Here is a 20924-nt window from a genome sequence, read left to right as displayed (position 1 = left end):
CAGAAAAACAAAAACATGTGTTTCACATGCCAACAGTTTACAGATATGAGCAAGTATTACTTTCCTTTCTTAACATTAACAAAGTTTCTTAAGAGACAGATGACTAGATGGCTGATAAACATCTCTTCCCATTTTTCATACTAATTCTCTCTGCAGTACATTACTGCCACTACCTTCTTCACATGCCAGGTGAGCCTAAAGCAGAGACAACAGATAAAAATTCAGCTTCATAAAACTCAAGTGACAGAACTGTGTATTAATTTACTATTTGAAGAAGTAGATTTAAGAGAAAACATTTCAGCCAAAAGAAAACTCATACTCAGTAATATTAAAAAGGAAAGCTTCACATATACTTAACCAAGTGAACTTAGCTACACTAAGCTGTACCCGTTATAAACCTCAGAAACCAAAGTTATCTAACCAAGAAGCAGCCTAGAAAACAGGGGCAAAAAAGAACAGCTTTTCCTGAGTTGATTCAACTAATATGCTATAACTCTAACCCAAATAGTTGCTGTACCTCCATCATCCATTCACTTTGCTGCTCTACAACAAATGGATGAAGGTGAGCCAACTGCTACATGCAAGCCTATTGACCAGGAAACATACTAAAACTCATTAACTCATAAAAAATATTCCTGGATGAATCAACAGATGGCAACAACTATTATGGACACAAATAGCTTTCAAAATATTAACGCAAACACAGAAAGCTCTGAAAACTGATCCTCAATCCTCTCACAGGTTTTTTTTTTTTTTTTTTTTTTAAAGGAGGATAAGGAACTGGAATAGTATAGGAAACAATGCTACAGTTTAATCAAGCTACCTACCCTTTTAATGAAGAGGAGAACATTATAGATAAGACAGCATATATGTAGAAATCATTTAGTGATTCACATACAAAACTGCTCCTGTTTGCAGCTGAACAGAGTTCCAGTATCATTATACAACTCTGATACATAGGTTAAAACACTTAAGTTACATAACTTTCTCTTATTCCTTCCTTGAGGTAGGGAGAAACAGTCTCCAACAACAGTTCGAAACATAAGTTCCAGCAAAGTGAGCAGCGTTAACAGAAGACAACCTGCTTCTCATAGAAGCCCAGTCCCACTGCATTCATAACACCCCTGTGAACAAACAACACTAGAGTAACCCTCCAGAAAGGAAAAAAGCTCTACCAAACTCAAGCATTCACAATGCAGCCAGTCCATCTGCTGAGACTTGTGCATGGTAAGGACCCACCTTCTCTGCCATTTTTAATCACTCATCCTTTCAACTAAAGCGTCACCCCCACATCCTCATAAAAACTTCACAGCTCTTGCAATCGACTATTCTTTTGGGACAGAAAAACAGGTGGGCACTTCACCATGATGCACAAGGGCCTCTATAAACAGAAACACTGTTTCCTCAAAGGAAAAAGAAAAGAAAAAAAAAAGGAGTTTAAACAGGCGCTAGGAAGATAACTTCTCAAAAGCCCATGCACAGGTCTCCCTCACGCCCAGCCTCTGCCCTCCAAACTCACCGACGAGCCCCCCACCCAGGCTACCCGGGGCAGCCCGGCACCGGCGGGGCCGGCCGGGAGCCCCCGAGCGCCGGGACCCCCCCCCCCGCGCCACGGCCCGGCCCGAGCGGTGGCGTCCGTTACCTGCGACCCTCCCCCCTCCCCGCCCCGCCTTCCCTGCCGCCGCCGCCGCGAGGGGGGCGCGGGGCGGGGGCCGCTCAGCAGCGGGGCCCGGCTCCAGCGCGGGGGGCGCTCGGCGGCGGCCGCGGCGGCGCGGCGGGGGCTCTCTCCATTCTCCCCTCACGCGCACAGATACACACACACACGCACACACGCACACACGCACACACACACACACAGGAAATAACACAGGGTCAGCTGACCCCCGCCAGCCAATGGCGGCGGGCGCTCGGAGCGGCGCGCGCCAGCGGGAACGGCGCGAGGCGGCGGGTCCCGGCCAGGCGAGGCGGAGGCGGAGGGGAGTGGAAGGGAGGGGGAGCGGCGCGTGCGTGCGCGCGTGTCTATGTATATACGGATGCCTGCGCGCGCACGCGGTCGCAGGCGGGCGCCGGAGGGGGGGGGGGAGGCGCGAGGGAGCCGCCTCCCTCCCATCACGCGCCCGCTTAAAGGGGCCGCGCGGGCGGGCGGTTGGTGCCGCCTCCCCGCAGGGCGGCGGCCTTAACGCCGCGCTCGGCCCCGCCGCCGGGCCTCAGCTTCCCCCGCGGCGGCCGCCGGGCCGCCCCCTTAGGGAGAGGGGGCGGGAGGCGGCGGCGGGACCGCGACGCTCCCGGGCCCGGCCAGAGCGAGCCGTCGGCCCCGGCTCGCCCCGCCGCGGCGGAGGTGGGCCGGCGGGGCCCGCTGGCGGCGGGGGCCGCGCCGTGGCAGCCGGGGACGGGCTGTAGGCCTCGACAAGGAGCTGCCGGGGCCCTTTCTACCTTGGGGGGGGGGGGGGAACGGTGACGGTGGAAGTTTCCATTTTAATCTTCTAATAAATCAATACTTGTAATACATTTTTAAAGATCTGCTCTTTTTTCCCCAAGTTATTTTAAGAATCTAATTTATTTTGTTTGTCCACTTCTTCCACTTTGCTCAGCTTTTGCACTGGAGCTAGACAGGCAATTTTCATGCATTAGCCTGACCTGTGTTTAGCTTTCTTGCAGGGCATTTAAGACTCCTTGTGGCTTTTGGAGAAAAAGGAAGTCTTTTTCACTGGCGTAAAGCAGTCGATAAGAGTATTTTTAGTAAGTTTTTATAACAAACTCCAATTTTTGGACCATAATCCAAACGACCGTTAAATGGGCAAGGCAGTGCAGATCAATCCGGAGATATGGCAGCAGACCTGTAGGGAACTCAGGAAACAACATGGAGGCTGCATTTAGAGCTATGTGCCGGGGTATCGGCTTTATGTAAGCTCTCCTCCTATCTGCAGTATGTCTGATTTTACCCAATAGGATCAATCCTTCACTTTCCTAAGTGCTACTCTATTCCAAAACCGCTTAAACAATTAAAAAATACTGTTAGCCCTCCTGTGTCTTGCATAAATGGTAAATTTGGGAGTTAAGTATGCCCAAATGTACTTTTGCACTTAAACTTTTAGGCTTTTTGGAGAATATTTACTAGTCTCTCTCTTTTTTTTTTTTTTTTAAATAAGCATGAGCATGTGGGGGCTAAAGACTGAAACAAGGAGACTGACAGAGGGGGCAGTTTGGGAGCGAGGATACAGCACTTGTCAAATCATCATATCCTTCATTTAAGACTGCATGCCAGCAAAGGAAGCTTTGTATGACACTACAGCTTCCTCCATCTGCCACTCATAGCATTTCACGTGAAAATGCAGGAGGCTGGCAGCCTGAAAAGCTTTAAGTGCCGGGCAGAGAAAGCTTGAGCATCATTTAAAACTTGCTTTGCCAGGAACTTAGTACTGAGTAGATACGACAGTTTCGATAACCGCTCTGTTTCCCAAGCTCTGTTCCCCAGATCCTCAGCAAGTGCTATCTCATGTAGCAAGCCTTACACAGAGGGGTCCCCTGCTTATTCCCAAAAGCAATGGGCTGCTTAACTGGCTGTGCTTACAAGGCAATCCTTCTGACAACTTCAGTGATGGCTCCCCCACAGGTGACTTACTCTTTATGAAAAATAAATGTAAAACACCACATACTGTAATATGCATTCTCTGTCAAAAATAATTCTGAGACTGGCTGAAATTCCATCTAGGTAAGACTGAAATAAAGGCAATAGTCTGGAGAAACCAACCAGACCGTACAACACTTACACCTGCTCCCACTGCTTGTTTTCCAAGTTAAAAATTTGCGGGTGTAGCAGGATCCCCTGCTGCTGGTTAGGCACTCATATGGCAGGAGTGCCAGGGAAGGACCTGCTGCCTCCTCTGCTCCTCTTTGGGCTCAGCAGAAGCACGCAGCGGCTGCTCTCCAGGCCAGCCTTCTGCTGTGATCTATGCCTTATCTCCTTCAGATTAGATTACTGCAATGTGCTCCGCATGAGCTACCTGGGAATTGCAGCTGGATCACACAGGCGCTGTGTTACTAAGCGCTCTCTCCCTCTCACTGTACAATATGCCAGCGCTCTCATCTGCACTTGTTGCCCATTTGCAAGTAAAGTTTAAGGCACGGTGCCTCGCTTAGGGAAGGTGGAAGTCATTGCTTCCTTCACCCGAAAAAGAGGCTCTGACAGCGCATTCACCATGACAAACTGTTGCTTTACTCTAGTCACAAACAGCCTTAATCTTGTTGACTGCCCAGGCATGCTAAGAGCTCGGTTAAAGCAGCATTCCCTCTGGGGATGGAGGTCTGTGATGAAGGCTGTAATGGGGTGGGGGAACTCGATAAAGTTCTTATAATTTGATTTTTCATTATCTGTTCTCTGATTCTGAAGTGAAATGTCAACTGAGGTCAATCCTTTATGTAGATTTATAAGGTAGGAGAGCTTAGAGCTTAAGGTAAAACCCTTTTGTATATAAAAATACATGACAGCATAGCTTATATATATAAGCTTGGTATATCAAGCTATTTTTAATTTAGTGTACAAAAAGAAGTCACAGCATAAATAGAAAAAGTTATGTAAAATGCTCCAAAAAATGTAAGAACTATAAGACAACTAACATTCACATGTGAATTTATCAAAGGAACAAAAATAAGTGGATTTGCATACTGAAGTACCTGGATCTCCAGTCTGCTTCACAGCAGCATTTCCCATTTCCCATCTCCACCAATGACTACTAATAGATGTTACAAGGGAAGTGGAAGAGGAGTCTCTTTTTAAAATATTTTAAAACTCAAAACTATATGGCTGATTTTAAAGGATGAAGTGAAGTTTATAAAAACATGCTAGAAATATAGGCAAACTCCACACTATTATCAGTTGTTGCACTACAGTAGGCATCACTGATAACATACAGAATCATTTAGAGTGTAGTATGAAACGAAGTAGCCATAACTATATTAATTAAATATCACAAGAGCAGAGATGCCATATAGTTTGCAGCTTTTGAGGTGATGTATCCGGCCTTAAGGTACAACCCCACTGAGCTTAATGGAGAAGTTCATTCTCTCAGAATCTTATTTTTGGCTGCCTGCAGACTCTGGAAGAAAAACCTCAGACATCATTATACCTTGTTCAGATCCCCAAGTTTTTCTTTGCCACTGAATGCCTCACATTTTTTCCAGAAAAAAAATTTAACCTTCTGACTTTGTCCATTCAGTGACAACTACTTGACCATGATCAGTTACATAAAAATTATGACTAAAAGACTAAATGTTAGGACTAATGAAAAATTTAATTACACACGGGCTCTGATCCTGCAAATGGATCATCAGGGCTGGAAGCTAACATACATGCAAGCAGTACTAATTCAGGATAAAACCATCAGTAGTATCTATACATTCTTTAAAGCAATTTATGAGCAAATCACCCTTCAATTCATAAAACAAGAAATTAAGGCCAAAAATGGTTACTTGCTAAAATAAACCCTTAAAGGATCAATTTTAAAATCAATGTAACAAACTTAACAGGTTTACATGCAAATTTCCAGCAAATACATTCTGTAAGCTGAGCATAAGTTCTGTAAATTGAGCAGATGCAGTATACTACAGTCATAATAAAGATTTAAGTCCTTACTTTTAGTGCAAGAAAATCAACTCAGCCTTAATTGTATGGAGCCACTACAGTATTACCACAATAAAAATCTTCCAAATCCTACCTATTTTGCCGTAGACATCCTTTTTTTCCCCCCACCTGCTAATCAAAGTGCTTCAGAGGACAGAAGTACCACTACACAAACAAGACAGATACAAGAAGGAAAATGGCCTTAGGACTCGGAAGCCTCCTGTATGATGGGCGAGAGATTCTGGGTAAAATAAAGCCCCTTAAACAGCCCCCAGGATTAGTGCCATTGCTCCTACCAGCGCTGCTGTCACAGCACATATGCAAGCAGCACTGACTCTCTTAATATACACAAATTCTGCCAATGGCAAAAGCAAACAGGTTTTCCAGTTATGCCTTAATGTAAGGCTTATCTTGCGCATCCCTTTCCCCTCACCCACAGATCCTTGAGAAAAAAACTCCTTCTGACCCTGAGCAGACTGACAAATGGAGAGTCACCCTCTGTCTTTGAGGTCACCACTTCTGCTCTAGCCATAATTCAGCAATTACTCAGTTACTATGGCTCTGCAGAAGCATATATCAGCAGCTGCGGGGGGAAAGGAAGGATTACACCATTCCTGATCACAACCACCTCTCAGCTCCACACACCCTCTGAGCCCTCTTTTCCAGAAAGGAAGGAGTACTGCGAAAGGGCTTTAATGGGATGCAGTCTGTGGGGTTGAGAACAAATTTGTAGGTAACTTACATGCCAGAAGGACTCACAACGCTCCAGTATTTGTTAGAGGGAAGATGATTTCTGAATGCAGCTGATGGGGTCCTCTAAGGGATTTTTTTTTTTTTTTTTTAAAGATTTCACTGCTGATGGAAAGTATTGAACTAGCAGCAGCAGGAGGCCAAAGTCTCCACAGCACAGAAACTGTACCTGTCCCCTCAAAGTAGTATCCATATCCTAATCCTTTCCCCTGTTATGCTATTTCATGCCATGCACAGGCTCTCCACTGCACTTTTACAGCTTTTATCTAGAGGCACTTAGATGCTATGGGAATGGGCATTAGAGACTAGCTTGAAGATAGGTAATACAAAAGATGACAGTGAGATCAGGCACCTACAGGTCACACAACTGGGGTCTGAAACTTATATTCACAGTGGGACAGCTAAATCTTTAAGCAAGTGTAAAGCAAGGGCAGCTAGCCTGTTTCTCTTTCTCCAAGACAGACATCAGCATGGCTGCATTCATTAACATTTCCTACCTCTTTTCCCATCCAGCCCCAGGATTTCCCATACCTTCCTCCTATTCTTTTACAGTTACTTCAGATAAAAAGTGTTACATCTGACCCTACAGGAAGGAGAAGCAGTATCACACATCTCACAAGGTACTGCAGCAAAGACAGGGAGGGCTCTCCTCTCATTAATTCTCTGCTACTGAACTTTCCCCTTAAGACATTCAAAGGATCTGTGTACTTGATGGAAAGTATTTTAGGAAGAGCATGGATTCTCAACCTACTGATTGTCATGTCTTGGGTGCATCGCTTGGAAGTGGCTCTCCTCCAGACACAAGAAGCATCTCCATAAGCCATAGTGTTAAGTCCTAGAGCCCAATTCCTGCAACAGAGCAACAACTGGATTGAAGGACTTTGGAGCATGTCAAAGGAAGAAAAAAGATAAAGCAGCTGAAGGTAGATAGCATGAATCGTAGCAAAAAAAAAAAAAAAAATACATCATCTCTACAGGAGACAATTCCGCTCTATCTTTTAATACTGCAACACTTCTGTTCTCCCATCTTCCTGTTACAAGGAGCTGATTAATGAAAATAAGATCTTTGTACCTTAAGACCTGCTCAGCTTCTTCTGCTTATTCCTTTTACCTCCTGTCAAAAAAACTGCTTCTTGCAGAATCAGAATTAGTTGCAGTGAAAGCGATTCTGATATTGCAGACAAAAGAATCTGAGTCCAGTAAAAAAGGCTACAAAAAAGAGAAGCTGAACTTCTGAGGAAAAACAGATCACATTTCTGTGCAGATGTCCAAAGTAATAAAGGTAGAAATTAAAATAGAAAGCCACACAAATACGATTCTCTGGCAAGACAGTCTCCAACAAGGCAGAAAAGGCCATCAATAAATCTTCATTATCTGAATGGCTAAACATATCTAAACAAAAGGAGAAATTCAAATATTAGAAGAGCAACTCATCTTTTAAAATGGTCCTACATAAAAGCAATTCTGCCTTGCCAGAACATGTTTTACAGAAAGGGAATTTTTCTTTAATTCTGCTGGCCTTTTACAGGGGTTTCATTTGCCGTTTCTTCTGCCTATGGGGAAGTGGGAATTTCCAGGCCTGACAAGTTTAAATCCCCATGACATATAGTCCCAAATTTTAGAGGCAACTAAGATTTTGATTCTTACTTCACTCCCTGTTGGCTTTCTCCCTGATGCATGCAATACTTGTTTTGAATCTCGGCTGCTCCAACAGGAGAAAAAAAGGTCCCTGAAGGAGCAGTGTTAGTTCTTTCAGTCACCTTGCTGCTACAGAATTCAGGCACATTAAATAGCATACCAGAAGGGCTTGCAGCAGAAACAGGCAAAAGCAGAGTGCATCAGACTAGACCAAAACCAAGAGGTCTTCTACGCTCATCTGATAAGAAGCCTGTATTTATATTGTATGTAGGCAGTAGCCTAAAGGACCGCTTAGATATATGTTACATTAAATCTCATTAAGCTCTTGCCACACAAACTGAATTCCACTTTTTTTCTGTTGCACATAGTAATGTTTTCTGGTCCTGATGCATCAGAAATATTGGATTATTAAAAAATTATTTTAAAAGTATCACTGCTGTTTACTTATATACCTCTTATTGCTGCCAAAACATGAGAAAAAAAAATACTTCAAACACAGCCATTTACATAGTATTTTGAGAATCATAAAAGTATATGCAATGCTCAAAATATCAAATTCTAAAATTCAAAAAGGCATTAGTTTCTTATTTTAGTGCCCTGTATTATACTAAAGTCATGCTCAAATTCAAGTAAAGGCAGGCATACAAGAGCATACAGAACTTATGACTTTAAAACATAGCACATTCAACTATTTAGGAGCATGACCTATGCATTTGGGGGTAGGGGAAGGAAGCATGTATTATTCATTCAAATCACCTAACCCAAGTGATGACATTGCTTTAAAAGCTGTCAGATAATGGAGGTAACCAACCTGGGTTAAGAAATTAGCATTTGGTTTCGTAAAGTCTGTACAGACCTATCTTTAGAGAGTCCAACACAGTAAAATCATAAGTAGTTTCTATGTCAGGGTTCAAGGGGATCTTCCAGTTGCCCACTGAAGTTCAGTAACTTCGCGTTTCAACTGGCAAAACCACTGCTTGTATTGGGACTGTGGTCATCCTTCTTGAAGAGATTACATTCTGCAGCATGGAAACCAAATGGTGCTAACATTTGTCCTAAAGAGGTGACTAGAAATGAAGGCCAACTATTTAACTTCTCTGTAAAAGTGCTCAGAGTAATTAGACTTAAACAAAATGCTGCCAGTTCCTTCAAGGCCCTGAAAATATTCTAGGCACTTCTTAGGACATCGCCAGCAAGCACAGAAGCCTGAGCAAGTATGATCCATGGCAACCTATCAACTTGGTGACTCTCCATTGTTTTTAGCCAGTTTTAGAAATAGCCCATGCCCACAGAAAAGAAAACTACACCCCAACACACTCCTTCACAACCAGCAGAGGCAGAAGCATTCTGGGGGTCTGCAGTCCTCAGGGTAGTCCCCGAAAACCCTGGCCAAACCCAGAACCAATGAAGAGACGCTATCTACACTGGTGGAGAAAGCATTTCCCCAGGAGACACATTCCCCGGGGTAATTGTATTATGGTTCAGGAATCCCCCCTCCCAGGTCATGGCCAAACCACTTCACAGCACAGGAAGGTGGGGGTGAGAGAGGGGATGACTACTCTAGTGTGATTCATTCCACAAGGCTGAAGATCAAGGTGCCAGCTTACTCCTAATATTGATGGAAAAGGGTAGTCACCCTATTTATAATCAGCTCGCATTATCTCATCTCTAGAAACAATAAGTCAGCAACTAGCCTTAGGTGATAAGTAGGGGGTTTCCTTAACAGTACTTTTCATTGAGATTGAAGAGAAGTTTTAAAAAAAGGAAAAAAGAAAAAAAGCAGCAGTGGTTGCAAGAAATGGAATATCTTAACAGAAAGGGGGAAGAACCAATTAATGCTTTCAGCTTGTTCCCCTTTATCACTGCCTGGAAATTCTGCTCTGATACAAGCATCTCCTGCCTAGGGCTTTTTGAGAGACCCTTGCACATCCTCACTGATTACTTCCCCTACTCAGGGAGACAGACTGTCCTTTACCCTAAATGCTTTTATCCTCTTGATGAGGTCTCTTACCCAGCTGGATCCTGCCTCCTTCTCCCACTGCAATCTCTGAGCCTGAGAGAAGACACCTAGGGACCTTTCACTTTGCTTAGGAAGAGATTTAATCCTTTCATATCCTAGCATGGGGTTGAAGTGATGCACTTCTCCCCCCCTCCCTGAACACCTATGGTTACAGTCCTGGGCAACGGTTGTCACCAACTGAAGAGAAATCAAAGGAAAGGGTTTTCTCCACTGTTTTCTGTTCTTTCAGGAGTCATTTAAAAGCAGGTGTAGATAAAGAACTGAGGAAACCCCTGTAGGGGACAATCCTGCCATACCCAGACAAGCTGATGAGGCTTAAAATCTCTTCTCTATCTAATCTTAGCTAAATCACATCCCTGACGTCCTCTGCCCTCAGTTTCACATTGTGTGTTTCCCTCGTTCCTCCCCACCTCCCAAGCTGAGACACACAGTGTTCAGTCCCCCTGGTTACCCCACTTCTGCCCTCCACGTGGCCAGGGCAAACAGCAGGAGCCCGAGAGACGAAGGAGGCCTGCCAGGTCACTTGACTTCATCCTTAGAGGGGGCTGAGGGGAGATTCCCAGCTTCACTTCCTAAACTAAGCCTGGTCATGACTCAGACAAACCAACAGACAGTACTTAGCATAGACAATGATTTTTATCTTCAAAGTACTTCACAAACTAACAAATCCTTACTTCCCCTTTGAGACAAGAAAGGAAAAAAAAAATCCCTAAACATCAGAATCGTGCAATGGAGCAGAGATGCAAATAACCCCGTAAGTCTTTTCGTGTCAGAGCAGGGGCAGAGGAGAGGAAATTCTGTTGTGCAGCAGTTTGTTTGTTTGTTTGTTTGTTTGTTTTTTTACACCAAAGACCTGGATGCAAATCCTCTTTCAGATTACTACTGAAGTTACAGTAGGGCGGATGCTCTCAAACTGCGGTCAGCAGGTCCCTTCCCAGGGGGCCGGGGGATTGAGTACCCACGAACCAGGCAGTAAGTGGGTGTCTTCCAAGAATCCACTTGCCTGTTCAGGCTGCAAAAGTGCCGCACAATTAATTATACATCTGCGCTACAAAAGATCAGCTCTATAACTGCAGGGGGTGCTATTCATCAGCCTTGAAACGCACTGGCAGAGGACAGCCAGGGTCCAGTAGTTGAAATAAAGAAATAAATAAACACAAAAGCAGGATAGGCTATGGGTCATTAGGGCTGAAGTGCAGTGGCGGGACCAGCGGGACCCGGGACCAGAGAGCAGCGCAGCACCGTAGCCTGCCGGGACAAGCCGCGTGCCACTTTGCCGAGGAGCTCCGGGAAGCAGAGCAGCGGAGAAGCCGCTGGTCATCAGGGTGAGGTGCATAAGCAGAGCTGTGGCAGCAAGGAGCCTGCCTGACACCTGCGCACGCTTCTTGTCTCAGCCCTCCCATTTCGAGGATGCTACAAAACATCACATTCTTGGCAGTAAGAGCCCAGCCCGGGGTGGCTGCACCACAGGGGCACGTTTGGAAGGACCCCCTTTCTTGGATGCCTTCCTTTGAAGCCCCTGTTTCCTGGTGTGGGCATTTAGCAAGTACAAACACAACACCGTGTTAGGCATCCTTCCACTGTCACTATCCACTATCCTTCCTCCTCTAGACACACACACTAACACAAAATGACGGCTTCCTCAACAGACTGAATGAGCAAAGCCCTCGCGCCGATCCTTAATTGTCTGCGTTTTACACTCTCGCTCCAGTCATATTATATCACAAAACTCAAAGCAGCCCACCCACTGCCCCCATCTTTGTCCAAAATCTCAAATGAATGGTAAATTGGACACAGGAAAAAAATTGCTGAAGAAGAAGGGAGGGGCAAGCTAACCCCCCTCTTTTCCTCCACCCCCTTTTCTTCTTTTTTTTTTTTTTTTTTGAGGTTGCTCTCTGCTGGTGCACCCACATTGCTATTGTGCTGTCATCAGTTAAAAAAGAAAAAAAATGGAGATATTAAAAAAGAAATCATATCTCACAGCCCTTGAGAATGTGACCCTGAGGCCCTGCCCTTCTCCCTCCTTATGTATACACCCATCACAGGCAAATGGCAGGCCCCCACCCCATCCACCCCACCACTACTCTGAACCTGCAGAGCGAAAACAACAACAACAACAAAAAACCAAAAAAACACCATCAACAGGGGCAGCGATACAGGGGGAAGGAAGGGGGAAAAAAAAAAAACACACACACACATGCATAAACCCAATAACCCATTTATGTCGGTCTCAAAGCTGGAGCCAGACTGCAGCGAGCAGCCAACAGCTGGGGCCTTTGAAAGGACAAGAAAAGAGGCTCGCTGCGACCAGCCAAAGAGGGCTCCAGCTGCGTCCCTCTGAGACGCGGCGCGACGCCGCTTCCCTGCCCCTACCCTGCGTCCCTCGCTGCCTGCCTCCCTGCACACGCATGCACACACACACACACACACACACACCCCGCACAGCCACAGCGTCACTGGGTGACACACACAGCCACGCACACAGACACACCACCGCGCGTGTGGTCTGCAAGCGCTGGCCTCGGCAGGGCAATTTTACCCTCGAAACTTTCAAGAAGGAGAGACATAAAGCCAATTTACTGTACCTTTCTGGCATCTTTCTCAGCTTTCCCTGCTGCTTCTCCCCACCCCCTTCCGATTTATCTCAGCTACTGGTTTTATAAACCAAGAGGGTGGAGGGGGGTGGGGGGGAAGGGAAGAGGAGGGGGCTTTTTTCTCGTCTCTCAGCCCCGTCTGCACCTTCTGCCTGAGCCCGCGAGTGAAGTCACACGGCTGAGCCTCTGACATCACGCAGAGCCCACAAACACTGGATTGTGACTTCACTGCAGGATGGAGCAGGGAGGAATCGGAGAGGGGAGGGGAAAAGGCTCTTATTCAAACACATATCTGCAGTAGTAACAAAGGGAACTCAGGAAATGGCTGGCCAAGAAAATGGCTTTTTTTTGTGTGTAAAACACGTTCTCTTTTCTTGTTTTTTTTTTCTTCCCCAAATAAAGTTTGCAATCACAATGGAAATCTCTTTTAAAAGTGGTTTGAGCGGGAGAGACAGCAAGCGCTAGAAAAGCCCTGATCCACCAGCATTGGGCACACTGCTGCAGCCCTTTTGGGACAGCCCTGCCCCGACACAGCCGCGCTAGAGATACCATGGTGCTGGGGTTAAAACCAGGGCACGCCATAAGCAGAGAGGGAGGTTTTCAGGAGGTGGCAGAGAGGGATTGTGGGGAAAGGACTGAAGTAACTGGCTATGCTTCAGGTCACATTTGAGATGCACCGAAAAAGCAGGTTCTGAAAATTGTTTAGGAAAAAAAGCCACAGGGTAGAAGGAAGCTCAGTGGCAAAGGCCTGACAGCGGTCAGCTGGGTTGAGGCAACACTAATTAGCATGCACTCAATTTTTTTTCTCACCTGAGGATCTGAAATCACTTTTAAACTATAATTAGAATAAAGGAGGTATTAAAGGTTAGACATAAGGTAACAGAGCTGCGTATGGGGCCTAGGCAAGGCAAAAGAGTTAAACAGCAAGGTTTTCTGTTCCCTATTGTATTTTTACTTATTGCATGCTCCAGGGAGGGGCAGGTAGGCTGGAGCAGGTAAAAGAAAGGCCAGAAGGCTTTGATAGTCTCCTAATACAAGCCAATGCTTCTATGTTGCCTAGGGAGCAAAAGCTAGTGCTGAGAGCATCTATGGTCATCTCTGAAATAAACCCTAAGAAGAAGAGAATAGCAAGTCAGTATTGGCTTAATGTGGCCTGGACAGCTGTGGGGCTTGGGGGTTTTCTTTGTTTATTTGCTTGGGGGTTTTTGATAGGGATTTCTCAAAATTTAACCCAACTTCAAATATACTGGTAAACAGACCAAAAAAAAAAAATCTGTTATTTGTGTTTAAAATAGATTTCTTTCTCCTTTTGAAGCAAGGCAACTCAAACACTTGCACTGAGCTAATAATGCCTGAAAGCCAGAAATTCAGAGGGATAAGCCAAGGGCACAGCTACAGCCAAGTGAAAAGAAAAAAAAATTAAACAGTGCTAATTGCAGACAATGTTATATTTATAAGGTTATTTGAACTACAGAGCCAAGGGGGAGACAGCTTGTGTTCCTCGCAGTGTATCCATTCCTCTCCGTTCCTGCCCTTACTGAGACCTGCAAAGCAATCCCCACCACCCCTCCAACCTGGAAGGAAAGCAAAAACAGTACTGCAATAGCAGCCTACCCTTTCTGCAACCTGTCAATGCAGCGGGAGGGAAATCTGTACATGGCGCGAGTGAGAAGTGAGAAGGAAACAATCCAGATCCCTGTAATGAACTGGCTGGCAGGTAGGTTCACTGCTTGCTGCTACTGAAAGGAATGAGAGCCTCTCGAGTGTGCGAGGTGACCCAGAGAGCTAGCAGCAAACGGGGATTTCCTGGAAGCGTGCAGAAGACATAGTCCAGGAGCAGGTAGGGATAAAAGGCGGTTGCCAGAAACCTTTGTACCCCCGGGAACGCTGGGCAGACGTGCCTCCAGTGTAAAACTGGAGCAGCCAGAAGTGGCTCTTCTACGTGGGAGCTTCTCAGTTGCTGCCTACAAACCTTCTCGGTTCCTGGAATGGCTCTCAATCCCGGCACCTCGGGGCATTGCAAGGATTTTCCTCCCAGCCCTGGCATGTCGCCAGCACCAGGGAAGATTTCCCCTAGCTGCCGATGTCATTTTACAGTTCCTCTATGCCAATACAGAAAAAACACAGGCTGTGATGGAAGGAATAAAGTCTCCTTCTGCCCCTGCTTGTGAGAGGGAGGGAAGAGGTACAACTTAGAAGCATAAAGGTCTAGGTCTGATCTTGTAGGCATGGCGCTCTTCAGAAAGTCTTGGCCCTTGTTTGGCCACAACTTGGCTACCATTTTTATACTGATTGAATCTCCCTTGAATTTTTCCCCTTCTGTCTGCAAGAGAGGAACCTACGTGTTTATCCCTCTCCTTTTTCTCCTGGGGAATCCCTTCCAACCTGTTGGCTGCAGGGAGGCGCTGACTGCCAGGGAGACAACATGGCCGCCATCCTGCACCAGGGATGCTACCAGCACCACACAGAGCAGTAAAGTGGGGAGAGGGGCAAGCGGGTTCATTGGGAAGCAGAATGAAGGAAACGCAGAAAAGGAAGAAATCTAACACACGCACACAAACTAGAACAGGCTTGCTTTAACTTGGCCCAGAATGCAATTACCTGACTTGGAAATTGGCCAGGACTACAAGGCTACATCCCTCCGCACTTGTGCAAAGTGCCGTCGGAGCTGGTGGGACCGTGAATAGCCAGGGTTTAGGCAGCATGCCTCATCCAAAAAAAGAGAAAGGGCAAGGACTGAACGGGCTTATTTTCACACAACTGCGATTGTTTTGTTGATGCGGAAAGGTAATTAAAAAAAGTTCTGATTTCAAACGTGCCACAGAATTCCCAGAGCCCGGAGGCTGCTGCTTAGAGGCAGATTAATCACACTGAATTCTCCATCTAGATATTGCATGCACTCCAAACTCCCACCGCTAATAGCTCTAATATTCTCCTCAGCGTGTGCATGCTGCTGGTGTTATGTTCCAGGAATATTAATTCCCGAACTCAGGCTTCTTTCACTCGCGCATGTACCCTAAAGGCTTGCTGCTGGGCACCAGGAGATTATGGAAGAGAGAAAATAGGGCTAGAAGAGAACTGGGGTGCAAAGGCACTGGCTGGAACTCATCAAGGAAAGCCGTTTAATGTTCTTTGGATAAGCAAGCAGTCCAAATAAAAGCTACCTGAAGGCCAAGTTCTTTAAACAAAGACAGCCAACTACACAGGCACAAGATGGTTGAAATTAAAATGAGTTCCCAGTGCTGGCTTTGTGTTACCCTCCTCTGCTACCCTGAGACTTGCCCAAAATTTCAATTCTATTAATTTTAAGCTCTAAATCAGGGGGTTCATTTGGGTCTTCTGTTGATGTCTTCCCCCAGCCCCCTTTACCCCCAAGCAAGGCTATACGCAACTGAAATCAGCTGCCACACATCAGTAACACTGAAAATATAGCAGGTTGTAATGCATTCACTCAAAGAACTGGTAGCGCTTTACACTGGTGAGCCCATTCTTCCTCTAGCAAAACCAACACGCAAATAGGTTCACAGTCCAGCTGAAGGTCTCTCTGTATACTGGGGAACAGAAGGTCTATCCCCAGGTCTCTAGTCCCCCACAGGAAACAGAAAAGGGGAGGAAGAAGGCAGAAGAGAAACATGTAATTTTTCTTTGAATTCAAGTAACTGCTGTTCCTAGTAAACAGTTTAGCATGTGTGTGATCTATATATATGGCCAAAAGGCTGGCTGCTAAGCTATAAAATGAATGCATACTTGAAAAGTACCATTTAAGATGCCTATGATGTGATTTTCAAAGCTGCTGAATGCCCACAGCTCCTAGGGCTGTTCAGCAAACACTGCGAGTGGTCGCYTGTCTAAAACACAGGTCTTAGCTGTCTGAAACTGGCTACACCTGAACTCCGGAAAACACAATACGGGACACCTCAAAACTGATGGCTCTGGTCATGCTTCCATTTAATAGGATTACTTGCATGACAAGAAGCTGTCGTGGATATGATTTTGTCAAGTAATCAAAATATGTATTGCCGTGTAATATAAATCAGCATGCCTGTGTTAGCATTGGAAAATAAAAGGGAGTTTGCCCCAAATCCCACAGAGTTGTAGGTATTTCTGATAAGCTCACCAGTAAGGTATCTGAGCAATAGGTTAATTCTGCTGTATAGAACCAGCCTGTCCACTGCTTTCACAATGCAAAACATCTTACCTAGTCTCTGGACTAAAACGTGCAACACCATGGATACACAAGCGTAGGTAGTGGCCCACTCCATAACCACAACAGATCAAAGAGAAAAGGCAACATTTTTATGGTTAAATACTTTACAGGGGCCTGCTGGTGGTGGGAGGGAGACATTAGAACCGAGACATTTTTATAAGCTTCCTCTCTTTCCTACAGATCATGCAGGTGTACAATCACATGTGTGCCTTTACCTCCCAAATGATTCCTTAAATGTGGTCCCTGCTGCAGGGAGGGGGAGGATAGGACTTCAACACAGGCACCGGCTCTGTAAGGCCCTTTGGCTTAACTCTCCTGTGGTGGAAGGGGAGAGGCACTGGTTTCCTTGACTGTGATAAACTGAGGCATCGCTCCATGTAGCTTAGGTGCAAATCTCTGATCCTCTTTCTCTCTCTCTTTGTACACTAAGAATGAAAGCTGATAGTGAAGCTGACATCTAAATCCTCACTACTGGACATTTAAGATAACTCCAGTGTTTTTGTTTTTAAAACTCAAACATATGAGAAAAGAGAAAGACATAAGAAGGATTTCAATCCTTGCCAAACCCTGTCCCAATCCCCTGAGTTACAAATCTGTGAATTCTCACTTGGGATGAGGGCTCTCTGCTTTTATCTCCCTGTGCAGCTCATGTCCTCAGCCCTTTGCAAACAGATGTTGCGCCCTCTGAAAGGGGGGAGAAACAAAAAAAAAGAGAGAGAGAGCATGAGATGAGAGAGAGAAAAAAAAAACATGAGCAAGAATGCTGTCTGCAGATGTCAATCAGGACTTCAGTCTAGGTCTTACCTGCCAGTCCTGCAAAAGGAGGATACATGAATTTTCTAGTTGGATAGTCAGTATCATCAAACAACAAAACTGTGGGGTTTAGATTATAATGCAGTCTCACGTTTAGCAAAAAGGCCTCAGTACATGGGGAAGATGTGGGACAGAGAATCCTATTCCTAGCACCTTAAAAATTAAAATTTCACTGCAAATATCCCTAAGAAATGGTCAAAAATAGTACAGCATTTCAGACCGTTTTTGTAGAACGTGGTAATATTGGCAAGGGGGAAGTGATTGTAGGTAGAATACTGTCAGGTTTGAGGAAAGCTTTCTCGACATTTTTAAAATTTATATGAAGGCAAATATTCTTGGGAATGAAGTCTAATGATTACATGTATATAGAGAGTGTCATCTCTATCTTGGCGTTTAGCAGAAATCAACTCCCCCACGCCAGCACCCTCCCCTCCAGTCACCCACCCTGATATTCTTCTTCACCACTTCCCACCCATTAACCCAGTACCTGCAGTGCAGTGTTCAAGTGGGACTGGCGGAGCTGCTGCCGCTGTCATCTCGTCGGAGCTGGCAGTCACCTGCCAATCTCGCCCCCACTTCCTCCTCCCTCCCGCTCCCCCCCCCACCCCTCGTCAGTGCCGCTTTCCCTGGGGATAGATCGCTCTCCCCCCTCCCCAGCAGCCTGACAAATAACTACTGTTAACTCAATAATATCCCCCTCAAAGGTTTTTAATTACCAGCCATGCACAGCGCTCGAGACTTGCACGTACAGAGAGAAACGCGGGACAGAGAGGGAGGCTAGCAACAGGGGGTAGGAGAGTTTGGACTGATACAGGTTTCCTGCTGAGGGAAAGGCTCATTTTCCTCCACCAGGCAGGTCTGGCACATGCAACCTGCAAAGCCCTGGAGGAGGCTGCTGCCTTGGCACCAGGCAGAGGCGCTCCAGCAGGTGCCGAGTGGGTAACGTGCTGCTGGATACAGGGAGAACAAGGTCCTGTAAGATCTGGCGCTGAAAGCTGCTCCTGCAGGACAAGGGGATGTTCTCACACACCAGCTTAGAAAGCACAATCCAGGAGAGCATTTATTTATACAGTACTTTAAATGGGCAGCAAAAAAAAAAAAAAAAATGGGGGGAGGTGGGAGGAAGGAAAAAAAAATCAGGTATGTGTCCTTTTTTTACATCTTTACAAAATATATTTTAACATATGAAAAGGCCTTCAATTTTTTTTTTCCTGCTTTCAGGAGAATAGTCTTATTTAGCCTTTTTTTTTTTTTGGCTGAAAATTCATGGGGTTGTGGCCTGGGAGGGCTTTTTAGCCTGTACTTAAATAGACAAGGCTTACCGAACTTTCAGACAAGCTCTCCAACTAATATTTGTTTATTCACACCTATTTAAACCCCCCTCAATCCTAACAAGTCTGAATGAGGGTTATTTTTAAAATAATCAGTTAATAAAGTTTTATTTGAATAGTTCCTCTGATGTCATAAGCCTATTAGTGCTCAAGTTGTCTGTTGAATCCCCCYCCCCCCMCCCCCCTTCCAAAAAAAAAAAAAAATTAAACAAGACTAGAATTCCTTTTTCATTCTAAATAACATGCTGGGAAGAAGAGAAGCAAAGAGGGATAAAAAAGCACAAGCCCCACATTCAGTCCTTTTTAAATCATAAAGAGACACTAGAAAAGGGGCATAAACACAAGGCTTTTTTTTTTCTCCTCTCTCTTCCCCTCCCCCCCCTTCCTCCTCTCTCTCCTTTGTAGGTCACCTTTAATATGAAGACATTAACGCTTCAAGTCTTCATTTGCTAAATCAGAGAATAAGTTCTAAATCACTAACTGGTAATTGATGTCCCCCATACAGGCTATGAAAGGAAAGGGGCATCTTAGCATCAGGGAAGGAGGTGCTCTGCGTGTGGCAAGGACCAAGTTCGACCCTCTCGGTGGAAACTGTCACAGCGCTGGGACAGAGGCGATGCTCTCCAGGAAGGGGCGGGGGGGAGCAAGGGACCAAACACACCTGCATTTTGTGTTGGGAGCTGAGACGGGGAGCAGGAAGGCAGGCAGACATGTTCTGAGGAGCGGAGCAGGCTGCAGGCACCGAGCACGATCTTCCAGCACAAACCTCCGAATCCCAGGCAGGGCCAGCTGCCGCAAGCGAGGGCGAGAAGGCGACAACGCGGCCGTGGCCTGCGAACCCGCTGGCAGCCACCCCTCCGCCCCGGGGGAACATATTGGCAGTTGAGAGAGCCCCCGCTCCCCTGAAATAAACAGCAGCCTTCCCAATGCTTCACTAAACTAACACAGCTTCCCGCCATTGCCCCGGCAACCGACACAGACCTCCTGTTTGCCAGCTGGGGGAATTAAAGGAAGCCTGGCAGCCAGCCCCCAGCTCTGCTATCTTCGAAAGCTCACATTACATTGTCAGAAAGCATCCCCGGGCAGGGGGAGGGGGCCAGCAGCCTCAGAGGTGCCATCTTTCAAAGGAGACGGGGCACCCGAGGGACCCCTCGCTGCTCCCCCTTTGGCAAGCTGCAGTCCCCCAAAGGGCCGGGAGACCCCGCTGCCCCATCTCCGTATGCTCGAGGATAGCACAAAGCCTCTTAGTCAGGCCCCCGTTTCCCAGCAAAACAACCTGAACATGAAGGGCTGCAGAGCAGCAGTTGCTGCGAACAGGAAGCAGCCCCCGTGTTTCGCCTCTTGCAGCCACTGCCTCCAGCCTCCCACCACAAAAAAGTGCTCCCCTCGGACTCGATGCCCAGGCTGATTTCCACCTCCGCTCTTCACCATACTCCATTTGGGATCCCCAAGATTGGAAAGGGGCTTCATAATCCCCCAAACGGTCCAATAGCCCAAAGGGGGAACGGTTATTCCCCATCACATCGATATCCTTGTCAAAACATGATTGTGGTTCCCATTAGTTGGCAACACACTCCTCTTACTGCTCATCAGTCAAGTAAGCAAGCCAGGTAGCAAATTATGCCTTCTTGCCCCCAATTTTTTTCCTTTCTCTTAAATCATATCTGTGCTGAGGTAAGCCTCAGCACAAGCTCCCTGCTTCTGTCGCCACCCTGATGAATGGAAGGAGGGAAGACAGAGGATGAGCTGTCCCTTCACTCTTCTTCGTTATAACAAATGTTCTCATGAAGAGCTTCAAAGGGAAATGGCAACTCTGTACAGGCCTCAGGTACACAGACACCCTCCCTCCCCTCCACTCACTCTCCATCCATCCACTCGCTCTCCATCCTCCCATACAAAATGGATAGATGGTCCCCCTGGGCAAGGCATGAAGAGTCCCTCAATGCAGCCT

The 20924-nt window shown here is 46.2% G+C and overlaps 1 protein-coding gene across 4 annotated transcripts in view; it reads right to left on the bottom strand.

Moving 5' to 3' along the window:
* TCF20 (transcription factor 20) overlaps positions 1 to 20924 on the bottom strand; it is a 129918-nt gene that overhangs the window by 58760 nt on the left and 50234 nt on the right. Inside the window, exon 1 of one of the 4 annotated variants that reach the window (XM_026069086.1) lies at positions 7122 to 7219. The exons of 1 other annotated variant lie outside the window; for it this stretch is intronic. Coding sequence is in view for 1 of the 3 variants with exons in the window: in XM_026069080.1 (XP_025924865.1) it covers positions 1240 to 1251 (12 nt within the window). In the remaining 2 variants the exon portion in view is untranslated. Of the gene's footprint in view, positions 1 to 1239; positions 1496 to 1642; positions 1661 to 7121; positions 7220 to 20924 lie in introns of those variants that run through there. 2 more of the 4 variants (XM_026069088.1, XM_026069080.1) reach the window with 2 other exon arrangements.

Source organism: Apteryx rowi, unplaced genomic scaffold (genome assembly GCF_003343035.1).
Source record: "Apteryx rowi isolate R43461 unplaced genomic scaffold, aptRow1 scaffold_287, whole genome shotgun sequence".
NCBI classification, from domain to species: Eukaryota; Metazoa; Chordata; class Aves; order Apterygiformes; family Apterygidae; genus Apteryx; species Apteryx rowi.
This window is presented reverse-complemented; position numbering and strand designations above follow the sequence as displayed.